Source organism: Suncus etruscus, chromosome 1 (assembly GCF_024139225.1).
Source record: "Suncus etruscus isolate mSunEtr1 chromosome 1, mSunEtr1.pri.cur, whole genome shotgun sequence".
In the NCBI taxonomy this organism is placed as follows: Eukaryota; Metazoa; Chordata; class Mammalia; order Eulipotyphla; family Soricidae; genus Suncus; species Suncus etruscus.
The window spans coordinates 20,253,557-20,278,178 of NC_064848.1; the positions used below are offsets into that span (position 1 = coordinate 20,253,557).

A 24,622-nucleotide genomic window follows, 5' to 3' on the forward strand; every position below is an offset into this window, starting at 1 on the left:
CCTTTGAGCAGACATTTATTTACTATGGCAAATGAAATGGATTAAAAACAGGCAGGTGGAAGTGTTCTCACGTTTTAGTCCCACTCCTTCAAAGTAATCTGCACTATAGTTCAAAAAAAATCTTTGTAAATAAATGAGGCAGCTGTGAAAAAATTTTGGATGAGAAAGTTGAAAGGCCATGAAATGTTGGGCAGAAGAGAAATGTGCCACCTCCCAACCTCCTTTATCAGCAGCCAGGACATCCAAATTCTTAACCTCTTTAATCTGGAGATTGTACACTCAAGGCACAAAAAGCTATAAGCACAAACCAATTGTGAATACATTTCTTAAAATTCTCCCAAGAAAGTAACTCTCGGAAAACTGGTTCTAATGCAAAGAATACAAGACAGTAAAGTGAAGGATTCAGGGTTTTCCTTTTATAGAATAGAAAAATGACTCAGAGAGAGTGATGGCATCTTGTTTTCTGTCCCCTGAAACAAAGAGAAATACATATCCCTTTTCCTGGAAGTGAACACACTGATTTAATTTTCAAATGCATTACTTTATTTTCCTCACAAGGCAGCACTCATTATACATTCTAAGAGTGCGGCGTCACATGATTTCTTCAGCGAGCCTCAGGGTCTCCACTTTTCTGGGAGTAGTCCTGTGGAGTCAAATATTAAAGCTTTCTCCACAGCCACATGTTCCTTTGATGTTTGGATTATTGAACACAAACTCACTGGATAATTTGTCTTCAACATAGTCCATTTCTGTTCCTAGAAGTGTCAGTTGTGCTTTCTTTTCGATGAACACTCTAACTCCTTGGGGGAAGGAGAGAAAAGAACATGTGTTAAAACTACTTTAAATAATTAATAAGGCCACAGTAAAAACCCCCCAAAATAAGCTACCTGCATACCTCACCTTCCCGGGTCGGAAGCCACTACTGCAAAACCTATGTATAACTAAATTCTCCCAAGGCTGAACATTATGTATCTTATTTAAAATAGGTGTTATTGATTACTGGTCTGGGATAGAGAGTGGCAGGAAATTAATGATTGAAGATCCAAATTTCCCCTTTTTTGATGATGCTGGGAACAGAACCAAGGGCTTCATATATGCAAGGCAAGTTCTCTAACATACAGACAATCCTGACTTTAAAATACTGAAATCTTTAATAATTAAAAGAAACAAATATTCCCCAAAAGCAAATGACAATATTCAACATAAATGTCAAGCTGCTATTTTACATAGAGTTGCATCATTTTGGACTGCAGAGGTGGCAGAGGAGGAAAAGTACTTAACTTCCATAATGCAGTGGAGGCTCTGGTTCAAATTCCTAGCACCACATACTGGTGGTCCCGAGTACCACCAAGCCTCAGAGATAAAACAGCCCCTGAGCTTTGTGTGGGTTCCCTCCCCACAAAAGATTTATTATTATCTTAAAATATTTTTGAATGGACTAGTGGTTAGGGTTCTGGCCTTGCATGTGGCTGATTACCATTTGATTGATCCCCAGTACCACATATGGTTTCTTGAGCCCTGCCAGGAATCACTGACTACCACTGCTGAGTGTACCATATCACCTCCAAACAAACAAAAAACTAAAATTGTTCTGTATACAATAATGACCTTGAATAACTAAAACAAGTTATTCAGGCTGTGTGACCTCAGGCAATATTTAAACACTTTGGACTTGAGTTCCTTCATCTGCAAAATGGGTTCATTTTATCCTACACTGTGCATAGTTCATTTAATACGAAAAATGTCTTCTAAACCACAAGGAGAACTATATGCACCATTTCAACTCATGACTACTCAGGATCTGTAAGTCTAAAAATTTTAAGCAAGTACTCAGAAAAAGTTTGCACAAAACTTACCATCTTGAACAACTTCTTCATCTGAATCTCCTTTTGTCTTTGTATATTCTAGAGTATAAGAAAGGCCATTACAGCCTCTGGTTCGGACACCAACTTTCAGGCCTACCTGAAAAAACATTGAATATAAACTGAATTTTTTCCTTTTTTTTTTTTATTGTTTTTGATCAAGCTTGATCAGAGGTTACTCCTGGTTCTGCAACACAGAAATCGCTCCTGGCAGGCTCAGGAACCATTTGGGATGCAGGGGATCAAATTGAGGTCAGCAATGTGCAAGACAAACACCCTACCCGCTGTGCTATGCTCTGGCGCAAGGGCTGGTTAAATAACTACATTAAAACCCTGACTCTTTTTATTACTTATTCTCCGTAAGTTTCTTTTTCCTTTTTCTTTTTCTTTCTTTTCTTTTCTTTTTTTCTTTTTTTTTTTTGTTTTTGGGCCACACCCGGTGGTACTCAGGGGTTACTCCTGGCTGATTGCTCAGAAATAGCTCCTGGCAGGCACGGGGGACCATATGGGACATCGGGACACCGGGATTCAAACCAACCACCTTTGGTCCTGGCTGCTTGCAAGGCAAACCCCACTGTGCTATCTCTCCGGGCCCTTTCTTTTTCTTTTTTAAATTGTTCACACCCAGTGGTCCTCAGGGGTTACTCCTGGCTTCAGAAATCGCTCCTGGCATGCTCGGGGACCATATGGGATGCTGGGATTTGAGCCACTGTTGGTCCTGTGTTGGCTGTTTGCAAGGCAAATGCCATACCACTATGCTATCTCTCCGGCCCCATTCTCTGTAAGTGTCTAAGAAGATAAATAATAGCTTTTCAGCCACAAAATGTTCATTTACAAATCAAAATAGTGCTCAGATATTTAACAAAATTAACTAAAAATATCATAGAACTTGGTGGGAATCCAAAAATAATACAATCAATTACATAAAAGACAGAAGGGAGGAAAATGCCCCTAACTTATAAGCAAAGGACATGCAAAAGTTTAAAATGTGACCAAAAAGTCCTTTGAAACTATCATAAAATCCCTTAATGTAATTTTCTCACAGAATCTACTGAGCTTCTATTTTTGGTTCCTGTTTTATTACTTACTTTAAAAATATTCTTGGAGGTCAGATAGACAGTAAGGTCAATCCACATTCAATTCCCCCGCATTACATATGGTCCCTGATTTCCACCAGGAGTGATCCCTGAGCACAGAACCAGGAAGGATTAAAACCTAAGCACTTCCCCAGGAAAAAAATCATAAGATGCAGATGATTCTCTAAAAAGCTGCAACATGTGCTTGTTTTAAGAAAAATAAATGAAAAAAAAAAAACAACTTTAAGTGTGAGAAAGTTAAGTTGATTGATTTTGACAAGCTAAAGCATTTGTAATGTCTTTAAATAAAAAGGACAGAACATGGCTTTTTTTTTTTTTTATTTCTGGTTTTTGGACTATCAGAATAATGGCTTTATTTACATTAAAGGCAAAGCTTATAAGATGCGCAAGGAATTTCAAATACTCGGTATGATCAATAATTACCAAGGAGGCCCAGCAATGAACCCTGAGGTTCAGTGGCTTACAGTACCCAAAACTTCAAAGTGTGTATTTGTGTTTGTATGCATGTGTGCGTGTGCACACACACACACACACACACACACACACACACACACACGCACGCATGTGTGTACCACCTGGCAGTGCTCATGGCTTACTCTATGTTCTATGCTTGCTCTAGGATCTGGGGGCCTGAAATGATGCTCTGGGCAGCAGTGTCCAAAGCAAGTACCCAACCTGCTATACTATTGTTCTGGCCTCCACAACAAATATTTATACTTTGTTGCTCCCTGTTAATCCTGAGGCAATACTAATAGCTCAACAGGTGGTGATTCCCAGCAAGAAAGTGCCCAGAAGATGGCTTAGAAAGTGCTTAGAGCATGTGTGTGCTTATTATCTCTAGCATGCACCATGGGAATCTTAGTTCCTACTGAGAGGAAAAAAATTAAATGAAAAACTGCTTTGCTGAAATTCTGGAGCCCATCTAATTTTACTTTTTTCTTTGTGAACAGGAAGATTCAAGCAAACAGGAAGTACAACTACGAGGAATGAATATAGACACATGGAGTATGTGAAAATATTTTAAGTATTTTACTTGAGTTTGGAAAAGGAAATGTCTGGGCCATAAATTAACTCCAATGAAGCATTTGCACATGTCAACAAATAGTCCCTCAAATCTATACAGCTAAAGTCTTTTTTTGAACTTAAAACCTTTATTTTTCATGGTGCTCAGAGAAACCACAGCCACTGCTGACTGTAGTTTGTACTTAGGCAGGCCTGTTTATTCTATGCTTGGATAAACCTGGCAAGGTGAGCCTAGTGGTGGTAGGGCCTAATCTAGTGTAGGCCAGTCCTTTGAGTTAAGTCTCCCTGGTTCTTATTTCCTTTGGTCAACTTGTACTCTGGTTAGCCTACACACATCAGGGTGAAATTTCACCACTTTGATGTGATCAAATCAGATTAAACCTCTTACAATTCTTTATCTAGGACTAGGAACATGATCAGGCTCGGCACGAGAGTGCTAGAACAATGTGCCTGTTTACGATACATACTGAAAATGTGCTGAGTGATGTTTGAGGTAATCTTTTAATATTAAAGGTCACTGATTAAAAAAAAACAAACAAAATTTGTTCAGTAAAATTGAATTATATGCAATTAGAAAAAAGAAAGAGGTGGATTTGAGGTTCAATCCGTGGCATCCCATACGGTGTATCACCAAGAGTGATCTTTTTAACACAGGGCTGGCCCAAAAACCAAAACCAAAAAAACAACAAAAAAGAGCAAAGACAGTGATAGTATATCAGTTAAGGCATTTGCCTTGCACAAAGCGAACTTATGGTTCAATCCCCAGCATCATATGTGGACTCCAAGCATGCCAGGAGTAATCCCTATGCACAGCTAAATTTTGAGTACACTGGGTATAGCTCCAAAGTGAAACATATAATGAGCATATTGCACTTATTGAAAACAAAACCCTGGGGCTGGCAAGGTGGTGCTAGAGGTAAGATGTCTGCCTTGCAAGCGCTAGCCAAGAAAGGGCCGTGGTTCGATCCCCGGGTGTCCCATATGGTCCCCCCAAGCCAGGGGCAATTTCTGAGCACTTAGCCAGGAATAACCCCTGAGCTTCAAATGGGTGTGGCCTGAAAAAAAAAAACAACATAGCTCCAGAAAGACAGCACCAAAGAATGGGGCATGTGGTTTATGTACTAAAACCCAGGATTAACCCCCAGCACTACAAAGTCCCTAGGAATAAGCTGGGAGTTGCTCTAGAGCAGGGGTCTCAAACTCAATTTACCTGGGGGCCGCAGGAGGCAAAGTCGGGGTGAGGCAGGGCCGCATAAGGGATTTCACAAAAAAAAAAAAAAGTCCTCAAACATCATTATTAACCGTTTTAATTATTTCTTCTGAACATGAATAGAAAATGAGTGAAGATCATGAACAATTCTTCTGAACATGGCATCTTTTGCCTATTCCTTGCTGCCAGAGACTTGACAGCGCTTCTTCTCACAAAACTGAACCACATTTGGCTTTTGAGAGGAAGCAGTTGAGACCCTCAGTATGGCTTGAAGATGATCATCATTAAGTCTAGACCTGTACTTTGACTTATTGAAGTTCAATGTGGAGAATAACTTTTCACACAAATATGTGCTCCCAAAAAGGTACATGGTGCGCTTGAACATTAGGGAAAGCTCAGGGAAGCTGGGGGGCAATTCTCTCAAAAATTGCCCATGAATGTCTGCTTTTCCAACAATTTCCCTGAACTTGGCTTTGAGATCAGGGTTGCATTGCAGGTCAATGAGCTCCATTTGAAGCACAGGAGGGGCATCTTGCACATCAAAGGAAAAGGGGTCCACAAAAATTTGGAAAGTGGCTCTGTGCTTTCTGAAGTCTGCAAATCTGTGATCAAATTCCTTCCCTAGCTTAATAATAGCATCAACATATTTCTCACCACTGAATGGTATGCCTGCATCCACAAGTTCCTTGCATGCTGGGAAATGGCAAAGGTTTGTCTGAGAGAGCTGGGATTTCCATAACACAAGTTTTGTGGCGAATGCTCTCACGTTGTCATAGGCAGCACTGATAAGCTGCCCCGGGGCCTTGTAACATCTTGTTTAGTACATTCAATTTATGTGTGATGACAACAAGAAAAGCTAAGTCCATGAGCCATTTGTGAACACTCAACTCAGAAACAGCATTCCCATCCTTCTCCATGAAGGCTTTCACTTCTTCTCTCAACTCAAAAAATATTTTCAGGACATTTCCCCTGCTGAGCCAACGTACCTTGGTGAAATAGAGCACATCTCCATATTCTGACTCCATTTCCTCTAAAAAAGCACGGAACCTCCTGTACTTTAAGCCCCTGTATCTGATTTGGTTGATGCATTTCACAACAGACATCACATTGTCACACAGCAGGCATTTACTGCAAAGGGCCTGCTGATGGATAATGCACTGAAGAGCAATGGCCTTCTCTACACCCTCCCCTTCAAGTTCTTTTTTTGAACAAGTGCCACCAGTCCATTTTTCCTCCCTGTCATCGATGGCGCTCCATCGGTTATTATTCCAACAAACCTCTTCCATGGCAAACCTGCATTCTCAATGGCATCACACAGATGCCGAAATATCTCATCAGCGGTGGTCTGGCCATGCATTGGAATTGTGAGCAGCTCCTCTGTCAATTCAAAATTGCAATCAACACCACGGACATAAATTGTGAGCTGCGCAGTGTCTGTTATATCTGTGCCCTTGTCAAGAGCAATTGAGTATGCATCAAAACATTTGGCTTACTCACACAGTTGATGATAAATGTCACTTGACATGTCAGAAATGCACTCTGCCACAGTGTTGGCAGAAAGGCTGATTTTGCTAAACTGACCTTTCTTTTCTGGACAGATAATACTTGCAGCCTGTAACATGCATTTTTCAACAAACTCTCCTTCTGTGAATGGTTTCCCTGCCTTAGCAATCATCTCACTAACCATGTAACTAGCTTCGACTAATTTGTTGCCTCATTAGACATGCTTTAAGGTACTGGCAACCTGCTTGGCTCTCTCATTTCCTTGATATTTTGCCCATTCCTCAGCATGTTTAGTTGAATAATGGCGTTTCAAGTTGTATTCCTTGTGCACTTCAACTTTCTCTGAGCAAATAAGACATGTGGGGATGCCTCTGTGCTCAACAAAGAAATACTGCATCTCCCACTTTTCCTGTAATTGTCTTTGCTTGTCATCAATCTTTCTCTTCACTGCAGGCTTTGATGAAGTCATGATAAAGATATGACAAAATCTAATTCTGTAATAAACTTCTCTCACTTAGGCCTCCGATAATGCAAGGGACAGCGGGCAGGAGCAGTGGAAATGACGACTCTAGGTGCAAAGTATTCACGATTATTCGCTTACCGAATATTCGCAATAAAAAATTGCATTAGTTAGAAAAAAATAGCAAAAAATCGCATTAAACATTTGTATACGCTGAACGAAACTGCTTGGGGTATGAAAATGTTTAATGCAATTTTTTTCTTACTAATGTGATTTTTATTGCAATTATTCGGTAAGCGAATAGTAAGCGAATAATCGTGAATAGTGCGATATTTGAAGGCTGGCCGCAGGCCACAAAATGTTGTCTCGAGTTTGAGACCCCTGCTGTAGAACATTATAAATATTGCCCCAAAGCAAATCTACCCAATCGCTAATCAATAAAAGCATGTTGTTTATCATAAGATAAATTCTTTTTAAAACTTTTTTTTTAATTGATTCACCCTGAGATAGACATTATAAAACTGTTCATGGTTGAATTTCACTTAGACAACACCTATCCCTACACCATTGTACTTTTCCTACCAGGAATCAAAGTCCCCAGCTTCCCTCCTGGCATTTTGCTTTCTTTTTACTCTCTCACTTTCTCTTTCCTCTTTACCTTTTAGATACTGTGGTTTGCAATACTGTCACAGAAAGTATCAGGTATATCCTTTGAGGACCCAGTTCACAAGATAAAAGTCTTTATAAAAATGCTTCAGATCTTTTTAGTGTTTATGACAGATTTTACTTACATGCTCAGGTTTATCTTTAAGAAGCTGTTTTATCTTGTTAATTGCTGAAGGTGTCTGAAAAAAGAAAATATATTAACTTTTAATAAATATAGTTTTTAAAATTAATTTTTAAGAGGGTTCTGGACTACTGTGGCAGTGTGCAGGGGGTTATATGCAGTGCTGATAATCAAATCCGGCAAGCTATGTGCCACACAAGTGTATTGAACTATCTACCCTCTGCAGGCCAAACTTTTTAACTATAAAAAAATTCTTCTAAAACTTATATTTACTAATCTTAACAATTCAAATCTATCTTTAGCAAATTCAGGTGACAAATTATATTCTGTTCTAGTTAGACAACTTTATGGATTTTATACATAACTCTATTAAATTCAAGCATTTTCTATCTTTAATATATATTTTTTTGGCTTTTTTCTATCTTCAATATATTTTCCTGGGAACTTCTAGGAAGCTATGATACTGGAGGTGAGCTGGCACCATCCAAGGAGGGTGAAGCCTGACTGCCGTAGAACAGCACTGCAAGCAGCTGCTGCCTGACCACTGGCTGTGGGTTTTGAGACCAATTCGACCATGAAGCGTCTGTGGAAGCTACGTGATCGGAGATGAGATGGTACCATCCAAGGAGGGTGGAGCCTAAAAGCCCGCTGCTCTGTGGCCATGCACACAATTCCTAGTCAACGAACCATAGCACAACATACAGAAAACATTACACTACAAGTGTGACAATGGAAAAACAACTCAGGCCAACAGCATGTATAAAGAATAAAGATGACCCAAAAAGTGCCAATTACCTAAGTAGCCCCTCAGATAAGGAGTTTAGAGAAGAAATATGGAGGCTATTGACAGAACTAGAAGAAATCATAGATTGAGTTGAATGGATCACAAATAAGTTTCAAGAGGATAGGAAAATAAAAATGAGAAAGCTCCAAACTGAAATAACAGGAAAACGTGGTAGGAGAGATGTAAACCTCACTAGAAAGCCTCTTCAACAGAGTAAAAGGAGCTGAGGGCCTATGGAAGATGAGGTACATAAAACTACATACAATAAAAGAGGATGGAAAGAGCCTTATGATCAGACAATGGAAAAACAAATGGGAGGACAATCATCTAAGCAAACAACTCCCTTAAAAAAGCTGGAGTGGCCATATTAATATCAGATGACACAAACTTTGAAAAGTTATAAGGGGACAAAGATGGACATTTTTTAATAATCAAGGTATATGTACAACAGGAAGAAATCACAATCAAACATATACAATGAGGGAACAACAGAATATTTTAAAAAATTATTGACAAATAATGAAAGATGACAACGATAGCAACACAGTAATAGTAGGTGACCTCAACACCCCTGTCATCACTCCATAGGTCAACAACGATAAAACCTAACAAGAATATACTAACTCTAAATGAGAAATGGAAGAGAAAGGTTTAGTAGATACATATAGGGCACTCCATCCCTAGAAAACAGGATATGATACACATTCTTCTCCAATGCACATGGGTCATTCTCCAGGATAGACCACATGCTGGCCCACAAAACGTATCTCCATAAAATCAAGGAATAGAAATTATACAGACTACCTTCTCAGATCACATGCAATAAAATTAGAAATGAACTACAAAGAACCACAGAAGAAAAACTTTAACACCTGGAAATTAAACAGCTTACTATTGAACAACCAGTGGATCAGAGATGAAATCAAAGAGGAAATAAAAAGGCTCCTGGAAACAAATGCAAATGAAGACACAAATTACCAGTATTTGTGGGACACAAATGGTAGCAAGAGGAAAATTTATAGCTTTGCATGCACACATCAGGAAGGTAGAAGGAGCCTACATAAATAACTCAATGACACAGCTTATAAAATTAAAATATGATCAACAAAATTAACCAGAAATAGGTAGGCAGAAGGAAATAACAAAGCCAAGAGCAGAAACAAATGAAGTGGAAATAACAAAAAAAACAATCCGAAAGATCTAGAAAAGCAAAAGTTGGTTCTTTGAAAAAATAAACCAGGTATATATACCTGGTGGTATAGCAAAACTCTCAAAGGGAGTTAGAGAAACTTAATAAACAGGATTAGAAATGAAAAGGGGGAGATCACTACAGATAATACAGAGATTCATAGGATAATCAGAGACTACTTTGAGAAACTCTATGCCATATAAGATGAGAACCTGAAAGAAATAGATAAGTTCTTGGACTTTTATAACCTTTCACTGTTGAGTCAGGATGATCTAGCATACATATATAGACCCATCACTATTGAGGAAATTAAAATGATAACCAAAAGTCTTCCCAAAATGAAAAAAAAAAACAAAAGCCACAGGCCCAGATGGATTCACTCACAAATTGTTTCAGTTGTTCCTCTCAACTACCACCAATTGATCTACAGGAAATTAAAGAAACAAAACACTCCCATGTAGTTTGTATGAAGCTAACATCACCCTGATACCAAAATTAGACTTGCTGTAACAAAAACAAACAAACAAACAAAAGATATACAAGGTACTGACAGAACTTAACAAGAAAAATATATCTAACCCCATCAAAAAATGGGGAGAAGAAATGAATAGACACTTCCTTAATGAAGAAATATAAATGTCCAAAATGCATATAAAAATGTTCCACATCACTAATCATGAGGGAGATGCAAATCAAAACAGTAATTAGGTACCAACTCACACCATAGAGACTGGCACACACTACAAATAATAAGAACAATCAATACTGGAACGATGTGGGGAGAAAGGAACTCACATTCACTGCTGGGAAATGCCGTTTAGTCCAGCCTTAATGGAAAACAATATGGAAATCACCTCAAAGAACTGGAAATTGAGCTCCCATATGAACCAGCATACCACTCCTAGGGATATACCCTCCTAACACAAGAACACAATTAAAAAATGCCGTATTACACCTATTCATTGCAGTGCTATTAACAATAGCCAAACTCTGGAAATAACCTAGGTCTGACAATAGATGAGTGGTTAAAGAAAGTATGGTACATATACACAATGGGATATTATGCAGTCATCATGAAAATGAAGTCATGAAATTTTCCTATACATGGATAGACATGGAAACTATTATGCTGAGGGAAATAAGTTAAAAGGAAAGACAAAGGATAGTCTCACTCATTTATGGGATTTAAGAAAAATATGGGGCCGGAGTAGGGTACAAACTGTAGGGCATCTGCGTTGCATGCTAGCCTAGGAAGGACCATGGTTCGATCCCCCGGCATCCCATATGGTCCCCTAAGCCAGGAGCAATTTCTGAGCACATTGCCAGGAGTAATCCCTGAATGTCACCAGATGTGACCCCCCCCCCCAAAAAAAAAGCAAGACATAGAGATGAGGCTATAAGGACCTGCCCATGGTATGAATCTTATCACAAAGAAAGTTGAGTTTAGTTAGAGAAATAACTAAATTTACAATTATCATGACAATGGTAGTGAGAGAACTAGAATGCCTGTTCTGAATACAAGTAGGAGGTGAGTGAGGAGGGAGATGTGGGGCATTGGTGGTGGGAATATTGCACTGTTGAAGATGGGGTTGTCCTTTTTTATAACTGAAACCCAACTAAAACATGTTTGTAATCATGGTGCTTGAATATATTAAATTTTTTTTCCTGGATCTGGCAAGATAGTACAGGATGTCAGGTATTTGCTTTGTATGCCTTTAACTCCAGTTGAAATCTCTGATACCAAGTATGAGGTCTCCTGAGCATCACCAGGGCATCACATCTGATCAAATAGCACTAGTACTAGACCCTGAGCATTATCAATTGTGGCCCAAACAAACAAAAATGTCCCCAACTTCCCCATTACATCCTTTAATCTTGTTCTCCTTAGTATCAGTTCCCCATTATAAGCCCTATTGTGGACAATATAAATGGAATTTTTCCTGTCTAATCTATTTTGTGCTTCTATAGGCCCAGGAACAATACGTACTTTGCCTGATGTGCAGAAGGGGTTCAATAGTCAATGATAAAACAATTACCTTGCTTGTTCTCAAATTGTTCTCTCCCTTGAACTTGAATCTCTCTGCTTTTTCCAGTCTGGAGAAGACTATGTTCTCTCTTGTAAATGTGTTCCTCTCTTTCTCTTCCCTCAGTATCTATGTAAACTTCTTTCAATAAAAATTAACTTGTTTCACAAATAGAAATAAATTATAATAAAAACCACCAAGTATACTAATCCATTTGTGAAATAAACAGCCTTCAGGTATTTTTCTTGCTAATTATGATGAACTGTTTTTTTAACAGTAAACTGTTGTTTACCCTAAGTATATTAAGAGTATTACCAACATCAATCTACAGTGAGCTTCTACTTCAGTTCTATCAAATGACCACAGATATTTCTAAATGTGGCAAAAAATAGTCTCTCAGAGCATCTAAGTAGAAAAAAGTTAGTCAACTATACAAACAGATTTAAGGTTGGAGTCGGTGACAGTACAACAAGTAAGGTGGCCTTACATGTAGCCAACAAGTTCTAACATTGTGGTCCCCGAAGCACACCAGAAGAGATCCAAGTCCAGAACCAGGAATAAGCCTTGAGAACGGCTAGGTGTCTCCCTCATCCCTACCAAAAGCCAAAAATCCAAGAACTAGGATTAATTTTTTTAGAAGAAATGCTGTTTTCCTAACCTAGTTCTCAAAATGAAAATAAATATCAGCATAACACATATATTTAGATCATCATGTCCTTTCTTGGGAGGGGGGCTATCATTCCTGATCCACTTCCTTAGCTTGTCTAGTCTGCTTTCTGGAACAAAGGTAGATTACAAGTCTCTTCCACAGGATTCTTATGAACAAAAACAAAACTATGATTAGTAAATCTAAGCATGAAAGGTGCCAGGAGCTCAAGATAAGCCAGACATTACAACACTGAACATATCAGAATGAAGACATGATCATGCCTGTGTACAACTAGCAACTGGCCATGTCAGGTTGGTCTCCCATGTTGCCTACTTAATACTTTGTGAAATTACAAAGACTGTCATATGACCTATGTTACTGATAGCACTTGTTGCCAAAACTCAAGCATGTGGTGAGGTAACAGAGCCAACAGCCAGCCATGCTGTGTAATTTTTCTGCCACTTCTAATAAGGGCTCCAACATAGAAATTTACAAAGATGTAAAACCAACTTAGAGGGACTAGACTAGTATTATGGTGTTATTTCGTCTATTTCTTTTCCTATTATATACATCATGGTTATATTTTGACTTTTTACACAGACAATGATTACAACACAGAATTGTATATAAAATCTTCAAAGGAAATATCAGAAAACACCACCTATAAATACAATACTCAGCTACAAATAAACTCACAATCAGGGTCAAAGCCATAGTTGAACCCGATATGGTTCCCTAAGCCTTGGAGTGATTCCAGTGTAGAGCAAGGAATAAACCCTGACCACACTATGTGTGCCCCCACCCCAAAATATACATATCATTAAACTTATATTCTAAACGTTAACATCTTTAATTTTATATAGTAATAAAATGTAATTACCATTACTGAAATCTGCTAGATGCTTGCTTATTTGCAGCATTTTTATTTCTTACAATCTATGATTTATATATTTAAGATGAAATAATTTTCACAGTACAAGTGATGAAGTTATGACTCCCAATCAAAAAAAATTACTAAGCTGAAGAGACAGTAAAGCAAGTAAAGTGCTTGCTTTTCATGTCAACTACCAGGAGTGATCCCTGAGCATAGAGCTGGGAGTAAGTCTTGAGCACTACTAAGTATGGCTCTAAAATGAAAGCAAATCATAATTTTCAATAATGATACCTCATCTACTGTTATTTCACTGGGTAATTATTGTTGAAATAGCTCATATCCATGATATTCATGCAACCTAATTTTTCACCAAAGGAAATTTTGTAATAAATAATTAATATCAGCACAATTTAAAAAAGGCTTCTCATAGGATTATAGTATACTTTTTTGTGCAAAATTCAAACATAATTATGCAGTGAAAGTACTCTAATAAACTTAACCAGTCTCTTTTTGTTTTTTTTTGGGGGGGGGCACATTGGACAGCGCTCAGGGGTTACTCCTGGCTCGGGGAACATATGGGATACCGGGGATCGAACCCATGTCTGTCTTGGGTCAGCCGTGCAAGGCAAATGCCCTACCACTGTGCTACTGCTCCAGTCCCTACTTAACCAATCTCTCAGTTTGACAGTCAATTTTCTTCCAATAACTTAAAATGTTTAATGTTAAAATATTTTTTCACAGTGGGATACTTGTTTTTTTAATTTTATTTATAATACACATTAAAATGCATACACTTACAATTTTAATTGTTACTGTCCCAAAGGACTGCTGCTAGTCTTTCAATGAGCCCTAACATATTTAAAGATACTGTTTCCCAGAACAGATAACTACACTTAAATGTTTAGCTCACATGTATGTATCCCTGACTAGTTTTACTGAATTAATTCTAGTTCTATTACCTATTTCTGCTCATCAGCTCTTGCCCTTAACAAAATACACTGTGATTAAAAATGATTGTGAAAACTACCAAAAAGAAGAAAAAAAAAAAAGGAAAGAAAAAGAAAGGAACCAGAGCAATTACACAGCGAGTAGGGTGTTTGCCTTGCACCCTGGCCTACTGGGGTTTCATCCTCAGCATCCCATATAGTCCTCCAAGTCTGCCAGGAGTCATTTTTGAGTACAGAGCCAGGAATAACCCAAGTGCTGCCAAGAATAGCCCCAAAACAAAACAAACAAACAAAAAAAAAACACAGTAAAATGTTTGTGAAAACTATAAAGATATTCAAGGATTAAAATGACCATCAGCTTGCTAAGAAGTGCTGTAAATGCTAGTAAGCAGTACTGACATGGCTTTCTATCTAGTACCATAAAATTTGGACGATAGTGAGGTAGAACGAATTTAGACAACTGAGTCACAAAAAGGGAGTAAACACTGGAGTAATGGCAGGTCTCCTAACTCAAAAAATGACGTGCTTGAGCAGTGCTAACAGCAGAATCAACTGGGTTAGCATTAAAAGGAAACAGAAGCAGGAGGAAGCAAGGTTGAGAGGCCAGATCTGAAAGCCTGAGCAATTATCCCTCTGAATAAGAGGCAGCAATGGTCTGGTCCGGCACTTGGTCCCTTGAGGGAGGTAATATTTACAACTAATATTTACTGTCCTTACACAGGGACGATATTTTCGTTAAATGAGTATGAATGCAAACTAACACTATTTTTTATAAGGGCCATACCCATAGCTGAGGACCACCCGATGCCTGGAACCAAACTAAGGACTTCACATTATGTGAGTTATGTGTCCTAGCACTTGAATAACCTCCTCCCGCTGGACTCAAATACTGAAGGAAGAGGTAACAGCAAAATAAATGGTCATGAAAAAGTGTCACCACTTAATGATTCCTGATTCCACCACTCCCATTGGAAACTCATGACATATTTTTATTGAACTTGAAAGGAGACACCATATACGAACCATGCCTTCTAATTCCTTGAGTCACGCAAATTGGCATATTATTATTATTATTATTATTATTAATCAATCAGGATTACTTCCCATGGGTCTAAAACACTAATACGGTGTAATATATATATATATATACCTGATGCTAGATCTCTTGTTCAGCAAGGAGTCCCCTCTCCTCCCCCTCTGATGGCGCTATACTGAAGAATTCTAATTCTAATCCTAATTCTGATATAGAATGTATCCCCCCCTCCAGGCTCTGGATGCAGTGACTTAAAATGTTTAATGTTAAAATATTTTTATAAACACATATTATATAATTTTATATAAATATATGATATCAATTAATATAATATATTTTACATATATATTTAACATATATGCAAGAAAAAAAGAGTGGAAATAATCCTATACAACTACACACACTGGGGGACGGGGTGAGGAGAAAGCTGGAAAGCACCGAAGGCGAGGCTGGCCCTTCACCCCCACAGACTAGTAGTGTACAACATCTTTTTCAATCAAGGAACATGGGCCCGGCCTGCAGCAGGCACCAGCTATGGACAGGCAGGTTTGCAGTGCGGTAGATCCGCGGGTGGCTGCTCTGTCTGTGGCCACACAGTTCTGCGCGTCTTGGCCCACTCCCGAGCCGACAACAACGCGGCCAGGTCAACCCGGACTCGGGAAGACGGCAGCGACGCGCAGGCGCACTCGCACCCGGAGCGGAGTGTGCGCAGCGCCTGCCGGGAAATGTAGTCTCGCAGTGGGAGGGCGGCGGAACTACTCCCGAACCACACTCGCTCCGCAGCCACCCTGCCGACCCGCACGCCCAAGCCTTCCTGCTCTCCGGTGTCACGGCCCGGCCGCACGCTCCTTCCTTTTCACTCACCAGAGTCAGAGCGGCCCGAGTGGGTTGCAGCTTTCTCTTGCTCACGGCCCGGACAGTGGCCCGGACTAAGGAAGCCGACATCGTCGCCCTCACGGCGCCCGGGTTGCCTAGGGGCCGGTACGGGACCACCTCAACCTCTCTCCATGGACACCGCGGGCGTTTTGACGCTACAAGCTACGGCGCACCGCAGACTTGGTCCCGCCCCCGCCACGCTATTGGACGAGTGCTTTGAGTGACAGCCGAAGGGCGGGCCCAGTGACGTGATGAGTCGCGACCTTCAGCCCGCACCCAAGGGGATTGAAGGGGAGAGGCTTTTTCAGTGCAGAGCGTGATGGCTCCGCTTCTGAGAGATGCATTGGGAGGAGCAAAGCATCGGCGGGCCGGGGAAAAACAACAGTGTTAAACCAGCACCTTTCTCCTAAGGCCCAGCTGGTTGCTTTGGACCAAGCCCTCCGGGGAGACAGGCAGATTTAGGTCCCTTTGCAGACTCGACCTGCGGATTAGGTTGCACTGGCATGGATGCCTTGCAGGTTTTTGGGAGGAGAAAGTGGCTGGCTGGGAGGGAGGTGAGATTGACAGTGCTGCCACAGGGACGAGCGCAAATTGCCTCATTTGTCCAGTCCTTGGTATCCTTTCCCTAGTCTAGGCGATGAAGTAGGATGTGCGTTGCAATCTCTGCTAGTAGTGCTAGCAGGAAATGGGGCGAAGCTGTGTGGAGCCTTGAGAATTTTCTATTGCTCTGGTGTAGGTAGAATGCCTGTGAAACTTTTTCTTTCAAGAGCCTGCTTGCAAGATCAGGTTAAAAAATCCTCTCTCCCTGCTACTAAAATGATCTCCCAGTCCACTACTGAAGATGGAGGTGAGGCAATTATTTAACTGCTTATGCCCTTATTTTATGTCGAAGGCTACAAGATTCCTCAAACGGTGCAAACTGTTCATTGTTAAAAGGGCCAGCTATACCATTCTCTCTAGGGGACAGCACTGGACATTTGCTCATGTCCTTCAGATCTAGGCCCTGCACCACATTATAACTGATCCAAATGATTGGTAAGTGTCCATGTAGGCTTGTCAGGTGTAACAAACACTCCATCCAGATATATCCACATGCAGATCTAGATAGTGAGGGAGCGGTGAAGCGTAATGAAAGACTTGAAGGATGAGAACTGTCCAACTGTAAAACCAAAAATGTTCTAAAACAAAACAAAACAAAACCAAAGTTCATGAAAAAACACTGGAACAGAACAGGGATAAGAATTCTTTGCATGGAGGAAGCTTAAACTCAGACCACGTATTGAATTGTCTAGCCTGGAACCGGATCCCAGTTTCAGATGAAAACCCACAAACTAACCCGTTTTCAACTTGTTTAGCTCCTTGCATATAAAAACTAAATCATATATTCAGTCGGTCAGTGGATCTGTGTAACTAATGATTATTTGGGGCTAGCATAAGTCCCTGAATACGATATGTTAGACGTCTTCATGACTAAGAACTGTAGACTCCTTTATCTCATATTACCAGCTGTCTTGCAGTGCAGTGTTCAGTGAAGTGGATTGGGGAATATAAACTTATGATCACTTACATCTCACTAAACCAATTTTACATTAGCAAGTTAAAAAATGTACCATAGGGAAATGCTCAACACTGCATTGTATTTTATGTCAGGTTCTAATCTTCTAAATATTTTTGTAAAGGTTCTATTCACTTGCCCATTACTATGACAGGACAGAGGATTCCATTTTATTTAGAAGAAGTTTGGTGGGCAGGCTGCCTTGTTCATCTGTATGGCAGACCCAGACCCTAGTTAGATCATGAATTCGATTCAGCGAAATGTACTTCTTTATCTGTTGCTGTCTATCTACATGGTTTCAAAGAAAAAATGCACCTTGCTTCATATGAGGGTTCAATTTAGTTATTTTCCAGTATTTTATTTTACCTATAACACCTTCAACCCTGCTGACTTATCTACAGAGAACTTTTTCCTCTAGGGAAAGATGTTAATAGAACCATTTGTGAATCACATTTCAAGAAATATACTGAGGTTATTTAAAAACACACACACTGAACTTATCTCACATTTTAATGGCATTTTAAAGTGTAAAACTGCTCATGTTAAATACACTGAGCATTTAACAGTGCACAAGATTTTCCTATTTTTAATAGGAAGAAAGGAAAACCCCAGTAGGCATTTGTGAAGCCTCTTTGGAAAGGCAGGACAACTTCATTTGCAAGATAGCTTTGCCTTAGGAACTGGATTCAGCAGTAGGTGCATTGTGTATCTTAGGTGGAACAGAGAAGGGGTTAATAACTGGCATTCAAATAAAGGGAGCAAAGGGGTATTCCATTCCCCAGGTATGCTGGCAATTTATCTTGGTCCATTAATCATTGTGAGGCACTATAAAAAATAAGCCTAACACATTGGGCAAATATCTATTATAGAAAGCAGAATAAAATGTAGTTTTAACATCATTCTTATTAGAAACAGCAAACAGTTGAATGACACTGGGATTTTTATCCCTAGCATGAAAAAAATTATAAAAAAAATTTTTAAGTCCCCAAACATTGTATGTCTAAATCCCAACGATGAATTACTCTTTAAATTACAAAGGTTTAAATAAAAACTAAAACAAAAACAAAAACAACCTTAAACAAAAGACTGCACAATTTTAAAAAAGAATGTTAAGAAAAAAAGTGAAACTTATGGATTGGGGATCTCGATGTTCAGGGCTTGTTTTTGCTTTGGGGCCACACCTAGTGGTGCTAAGGGTTTATTGCTGTTTCTACACTCAGAAATTACTCCTGGAGATCCTCTGAGGCCATATGTGATGCTGGATTCTAACCCAGGTCAACCATGGTCAGCCTACCATATTTTTGCTCCTACATCTATGGTGCTGATCTTGGTTCTATGCTAAGGAGGTGCTCAGTAGAACATTTGTGGTATTGGGATTTGAAAAGCAGCTTATTAACATGTAAGAAGTAAGGCAAAGGCTTTAACTCTTCTTAACCCCTTATACTATCTTTCTGGCTCAATTCTTTTATATTGCCTCCCTATCTCACCTCCCTCTTTCTTCTCTCTCTCTCTCTCTCTCTCTCTCTCTCTCTCTCTCTCTCTCTCTCTCTCTCTCTCTCTCCGTCTCTGTCTCTCTGTGTCTGTCTGTCTGTCTCTCTGTCTCTGTCTCTCTCTCTGTCTCTCTGTCTCTGTTCTGTCTCTGTCTCTGTCTCTCTCTCTCCTCTCTTTGTTTTTGGGCCATACCTGGTGATGCTCAGGGGTTACTTCTGGCTATGTGCTCAGAAATTGCTCCTGGTGGGGCCTGCGTGTTGGCGCTCGAGGTAAGGTGCCTGCCTTGCCTGCGCTAGCCTAGGATTGACAGCGGTTCGATCCCCTGGCGTCCCATATGATCCCCCAAGCCAGGCACGATTTCTGAGCGCATAGCCAGTAGTAACCCCTGAGCATCACCAGGTGTGGCCCAAAAACCAAAAAAAAAAAAAAAAAAAAAGAAAGAAAAAAGAAATTGCTCCTGGCTTGGTTAGTGCGTGCAAGGCAAACGCCCACCTGCTTGCTCCACCGCTCTGGCCCCTTCCTTATTTCTTTCTAAATGAAAACACAAAGCAAAAATATTTAAGTAGATTCACTTTTGTTTCAGACAAGACAAATTCTATAAGGAAAATAAATGACAATGCTCAGGAGTCACTCTGAATTTAAATCACTCCTGGCAGGGTTAGGGATGCCAGGGATTAAACCAGGTAGGCCAAGTGCAAAGCAATAGCATTTCCCACTGTGCTATCATTCTGGCCTCATTTTTAAATTTGAGCTTTCTCATTACTGATCCTCTCTTGGAAATGATAGCCCAGCATGATCCTTCTAAATCCCTCCTCCAACCCATGTGCTCAGCACCCTGTCTGCAGCCTTACTCATGCATATGCATTATCTCCAATAGCATCACGAATTAAAGAGAAACTCATCTATACTAGATGCCCTTCATCTCTATTTTGTTTTCCCTTAAAATTTAGGAGTTGAAGGAACAATGAATAAAAATACAGGTTGAAAATTTGATTTTATTTCAAAATTATAAAGGAAGCATAATTCTGATCATATTGCAGGGCTTGCGAGGTTGGAGAAAGCTCCATCAGGATTCCAGTCACACCCAAATGACTCCAACCAAACTTGTGATGGGGTGAAATCACCTCTTTAATCTTCAGAGATTTTAAAAGTTCTCTACCCTAATTTCTGAATATCATAATAAGTAAAAAGTTCTTTTATTCTGCCATTCTTACTTTGAAAAGATTTTTAGCAGCAGGACTTTTCCTTCATTTTTATGAGAATAGTTATGTTAATTTACTTAAAGAGAAAAAAAAAGTAAGCCCCTCAGTGGAATTATTCATCCTCAGAAGGCTCATATAAATAGGTACTCATGTTTTTATTCTCACTTCTACAGATATCAACAAAATAAAGTCCGTAAATTGTAAATACAATAGTAGTAATTCATACATATCTGGTACATTTCTCACATGAGAATTTGGTAAACAACAATAAATATAATTTTCCCTCTTCAAAACAAAAAAGGGATTTACATGGGAGAAAAAGTTGATTTACTTGGGGTTACCAGCACACCATTTTTAATGTGCTTTGAAACAATTATAAACCATGAAAATTGTATTCATTGAATACTGGCCCATAGTTGCATTTAAAAAAAAAAATCTGGCTCAAAATCATACTTCATGGCTTTCTGTTAAAATCGTTAAGTCTGTAGAATCTGTGGTAGATAAGACTAAATTAAAAATTTTCTCAATCTATTTCATTAAGTTAAAAAGCTTTAAAGTTAATTGATCTATGCTATTGTGTTCTGTGAAATGAACCTAATTTCCAAGTGAATAAGAATGCCTGAATGGCCTTTTAGAATGATGTGTTTTCCTCCCCTCATGATTCCTGCTGGGTCCTCTGCGATGAGGCTTTTCCCTGAGTCATATATTTACTGGAAAGGCTACCTAGAGGAAGGGAAAAAACAAAACCCAGTGTAAATAAAGCAAGCCCCATTTTATAAAAAAAATAAAGCCTTAAAATTACTTCTATTGTTAATCATAGAAATGTTTCAGACTAAAATTGATTCCTTAATGTGGATCCAGGAATCAGGCTAGATCTAAACGTGTATATGTGTAATATGATGTTATTAAACATAAACCTAGCCAAAATTCCCTTTAAATGCAAACAAGTTGCTAGAGTGAGTGAACAAATAACTATATCTTCCTGTACTCTATTGCTGTGTTAGTGCAAGAGGACCGGTGAAACAAACAGGTCTGCTTTAAACACATGATCTGTTTGTGACTGAACAGAATAGACTGCCAGGAATTCTTTGGTCAGAAATAATTATCTTTTTTCATCTTGAAGGCATGAAACTATGAATGGTGACAATGGCAACAACTTATTGATATAAAAGAGAAAAACAGTTAAGTGAATTACTAAACACCATCAGAGCAATTAATAAATTTGTTTTCATCTAAACAAATTTATCAAATAAGAAAATTCAGATATTCTGATGCTATTATGTGTTAGATGATTGGATAAAAACAAAAGGTAGGTTATAAAGCTATAATATTTTCATAAAAATCAAAAACAAATCATAACTTTCACCAGTAAGATTTAATGCCTCATTTTCCTATTTTCCTTATCCATAAAATGACAACAGAACCTAGCACTTTGGTGTTATGAAGATTATGTGTAGAGCAACAAACTGGATTGGAACCTAGCACACAGAAAGTACTCAAGCATTATTCATTAAGTATTCAATGAACTATGATTCTTATTGCACTGTAAAACTTAGGACACTTTTACTCCCAGTACAGTTAGTACAAAGTGGAAGATGATTTAATGAAAACTTATGCATTCCTCCAAGCAAAAATCTTTTTTTGTTTGTTTGTTTGTTTGTTTGTTTGTTTTGGGGGCCACACCCAGTGACACTCAGGGGTTATTCTTGGCTAAGCATTCAGAAATTGCTCCTGGCTTGGGGGACCATATGGGACAATGGGGATAGAACCGAGGTCTGTCCTGGGTCAGCTGTGTAAAAGGCAAATGCCCTACTGCTGCATTATCACTCTGGCCCCCTATGCAAAAAATTTTATAGGGAATACTCCAGAGAAACTGGAGGATGGGCCAATCATGGCAATGCTTAGTTAAGCTCAACAGAGTCCATGGTGCTTGTGGGACACCAGTGCTACACGTTGTGCTGTACAGTAGAAAATGAGAAGTATCAGTGAAGAAGGCACCCCTCCCACTGCAAATTCCTCCCTATCTCACTATTCTTACTAGTTCAGTAAACTTAATTGCTTTATCTTCTCATTCCTAAATGTTTTTTTTCTCCCATAGCAATACTCTACTGTTATATAATATGCAATCCCATGGCTTTAATTTCCTGTATATAAGGTGATGATACAAATATATAGTTAAGATCTCTGATTGCATATATACATAATGTAATCACATGCACACAAGAAACAAAACAAAACAAAAATAAGAAGCCAAGTACTCTATTACATATCATAGAATGCATGCTGCTCTGTAGATACACATCTTTGACTGGAACCAGACATGTTTAGAGAATAGGCTTTTAATTTTTACTAATGAAGAGAATTTCAGGTCTCCACCTCATACTTAAGGCAACATTCAGATGAATTAATCTCTAAAATAGAAAATATTGGAAATTAAAAAATACTAAAATCATCAACTACAGAGCCCTGAAAACCATAGGAAGGTCACTTGGCTATCTGAAAATTAAAAATACTGGTCTGGTAACAGGTATGCTGGTAAGTATATTGAGGAAGGTAATTTGGAATGTATAATAAGTAGTATTCAGAATAAAAGCCCTAAGAAATGAAGTAAAAAATGATAGTAATGGGGCCAGAGAGATAGCATTGAGGTAGGGCATTTGCTTGCATGCAGAAGGACGGTGGTTCGAATCCCAGCATCCCATATGGTTCCCGGAGCCTCCCAGGAGCGATTTCTGAGCACAGAGCCAGGAGTAACCCCTGAGCGCTGCCGGGTGTGACCCAAAAAAACAAACAAACAAAAAAAATGATAGTAAGAAATAGTAAGAAAATGTACAAATCATTTCAGAAAACAACTCACAGAAGAACCAACTGTTCAGGAAGCAGATAAACAGATGCTTAACATCACCATAATTAATAAAATATAAATAAAACAAAAATATGTTTTCACTACCTGACTTAAAAATACCACTCTGATCAGTATGGTTGTGTCAGACAATCGTGTAAACAGAAACAAAAAATGTACATATACCATGATCTAATAATATAAATTTTCTAGACAGGGGAACCCAAAAGTATTTCTGTACATGGTCAAGGAGTCTTACATAGGAATGCTGACATGCTGACTTGAGCACTATATGTTCATGTGCTAGGCAATTTCTACCTAAAATATTCCAGTTGATAAAGTACTACAATTTTTTTTATTGTTAAACAGCTATGAAAATCAATTTTAGAGCATACTTTTTTACTACAGAGTTCTGAATATACTTTATACTTTAAGTTAAAATATTCACCAATGGTGAATAAGAGTTCAATAAAAGAATTGGAAGGATAAATGAACTTATATCAGATACTTTTGGGGTTGAGGGGAACGCTTGAGGGATATACAACAGATGGAATGAACCTGGGGATAATAGTCAAAGGAGACGGTATTTTAACGATCTTTGACTTAAAAAGATTAAAAAGAAAATCTGAAAATGGGCTGGAGTGATAGCACAGTGGGTAGGTCATTTGCCTTGCACGCAATGGACCCAGGTTTGATCCCCAGCATCTCATATAGCCCTTTGAGCCTGCCAGGAGTGATTTCTGAGTGCAGCAGCAGAGCCAGGAATAACAACATCTGAATGCTACTGGAAGTAGCCCAAAACCTCAACCCCCCACCAAGAAAGAAACTGTGAAAGCAAAATATTGATTCTCTAGTAGTTATATTATTTGTATACTTTTATTTTCACTAAAATGTTATAGATCTTCTAAGAGTAATAATAGTCTAATTACTGTATCATTTAAGCATATTATTACCTATATATTATACATAAAAATTTCATTAGGCCCCTTCAAAAGCTATTAAAAAGTTGCATGTAAAAATATTATAAAAATACTATAAAATATATTATAAATAGGGTTTATCCACCCATGAAACATACTGTCATGGGACTGACTACAGGCTTTGGCCATGTTCATTGTAAACCCTGGGGTCTATTTATGTTGCTCAAGAGCGTTCTGCTCATTTGTGGTTGTCAAAGTTAGTCGTCTGTAATTAGAGATCTTGGGTGCCACACC

The 24,622-nt window shown here is 38.8% G+C and overlaps 2 protein-coding genes across 2 annotated transcripts in view; both read right to left on the reverse strand.

Moving 5' to 3' along the window:
• Window positions 1–520: 520 nt before the first annotated feature.
• ISCA1 (iron-sulfur cluster assembly 1) lies at window positions 521–16,403 on the reverse strand. Its single transcript, XM_049784281.1, has 4 exons — window positions 16,307–16,403; window positions 7,947–8,000; window positions 1,857–1,962; window positions 521–800 (listed from the first exon to the last, which is right to left on the reverse strand). The coding sequence occupies exons 1-4, from the start codon at window positions 16,385–16,387 to the stop codon at window positions 652–654; spliced, it is 390 nt and encodes a 129-aa protein (XP_049640238.1). The 5' UTR covers window positions 16,388–16,403; the 3' UTR covers window positions 521–651.
• A 4,669-nt stretch (window positions 16,404–21,072) lies between these two features.
• Window positions 21,073–24,622, reverse strand: part of TUT7 (terminal uridylyl transferase 7) — a 66,359-nt gene continuing 62,809 nt past the window's right edge. The window contains exon 28 of the mRNA XM_049784130.1: window positions 21,073–21,289. Within this exon, the coding sequence (XP_049640087.1) occupies window positions 21,222–21,289 (68 nt within the window). The 3' untranslated portion in view covers window positions 21,073–21,221. The remainder of the gene's footprint in view (window positions 21,290–24,622) is intronic.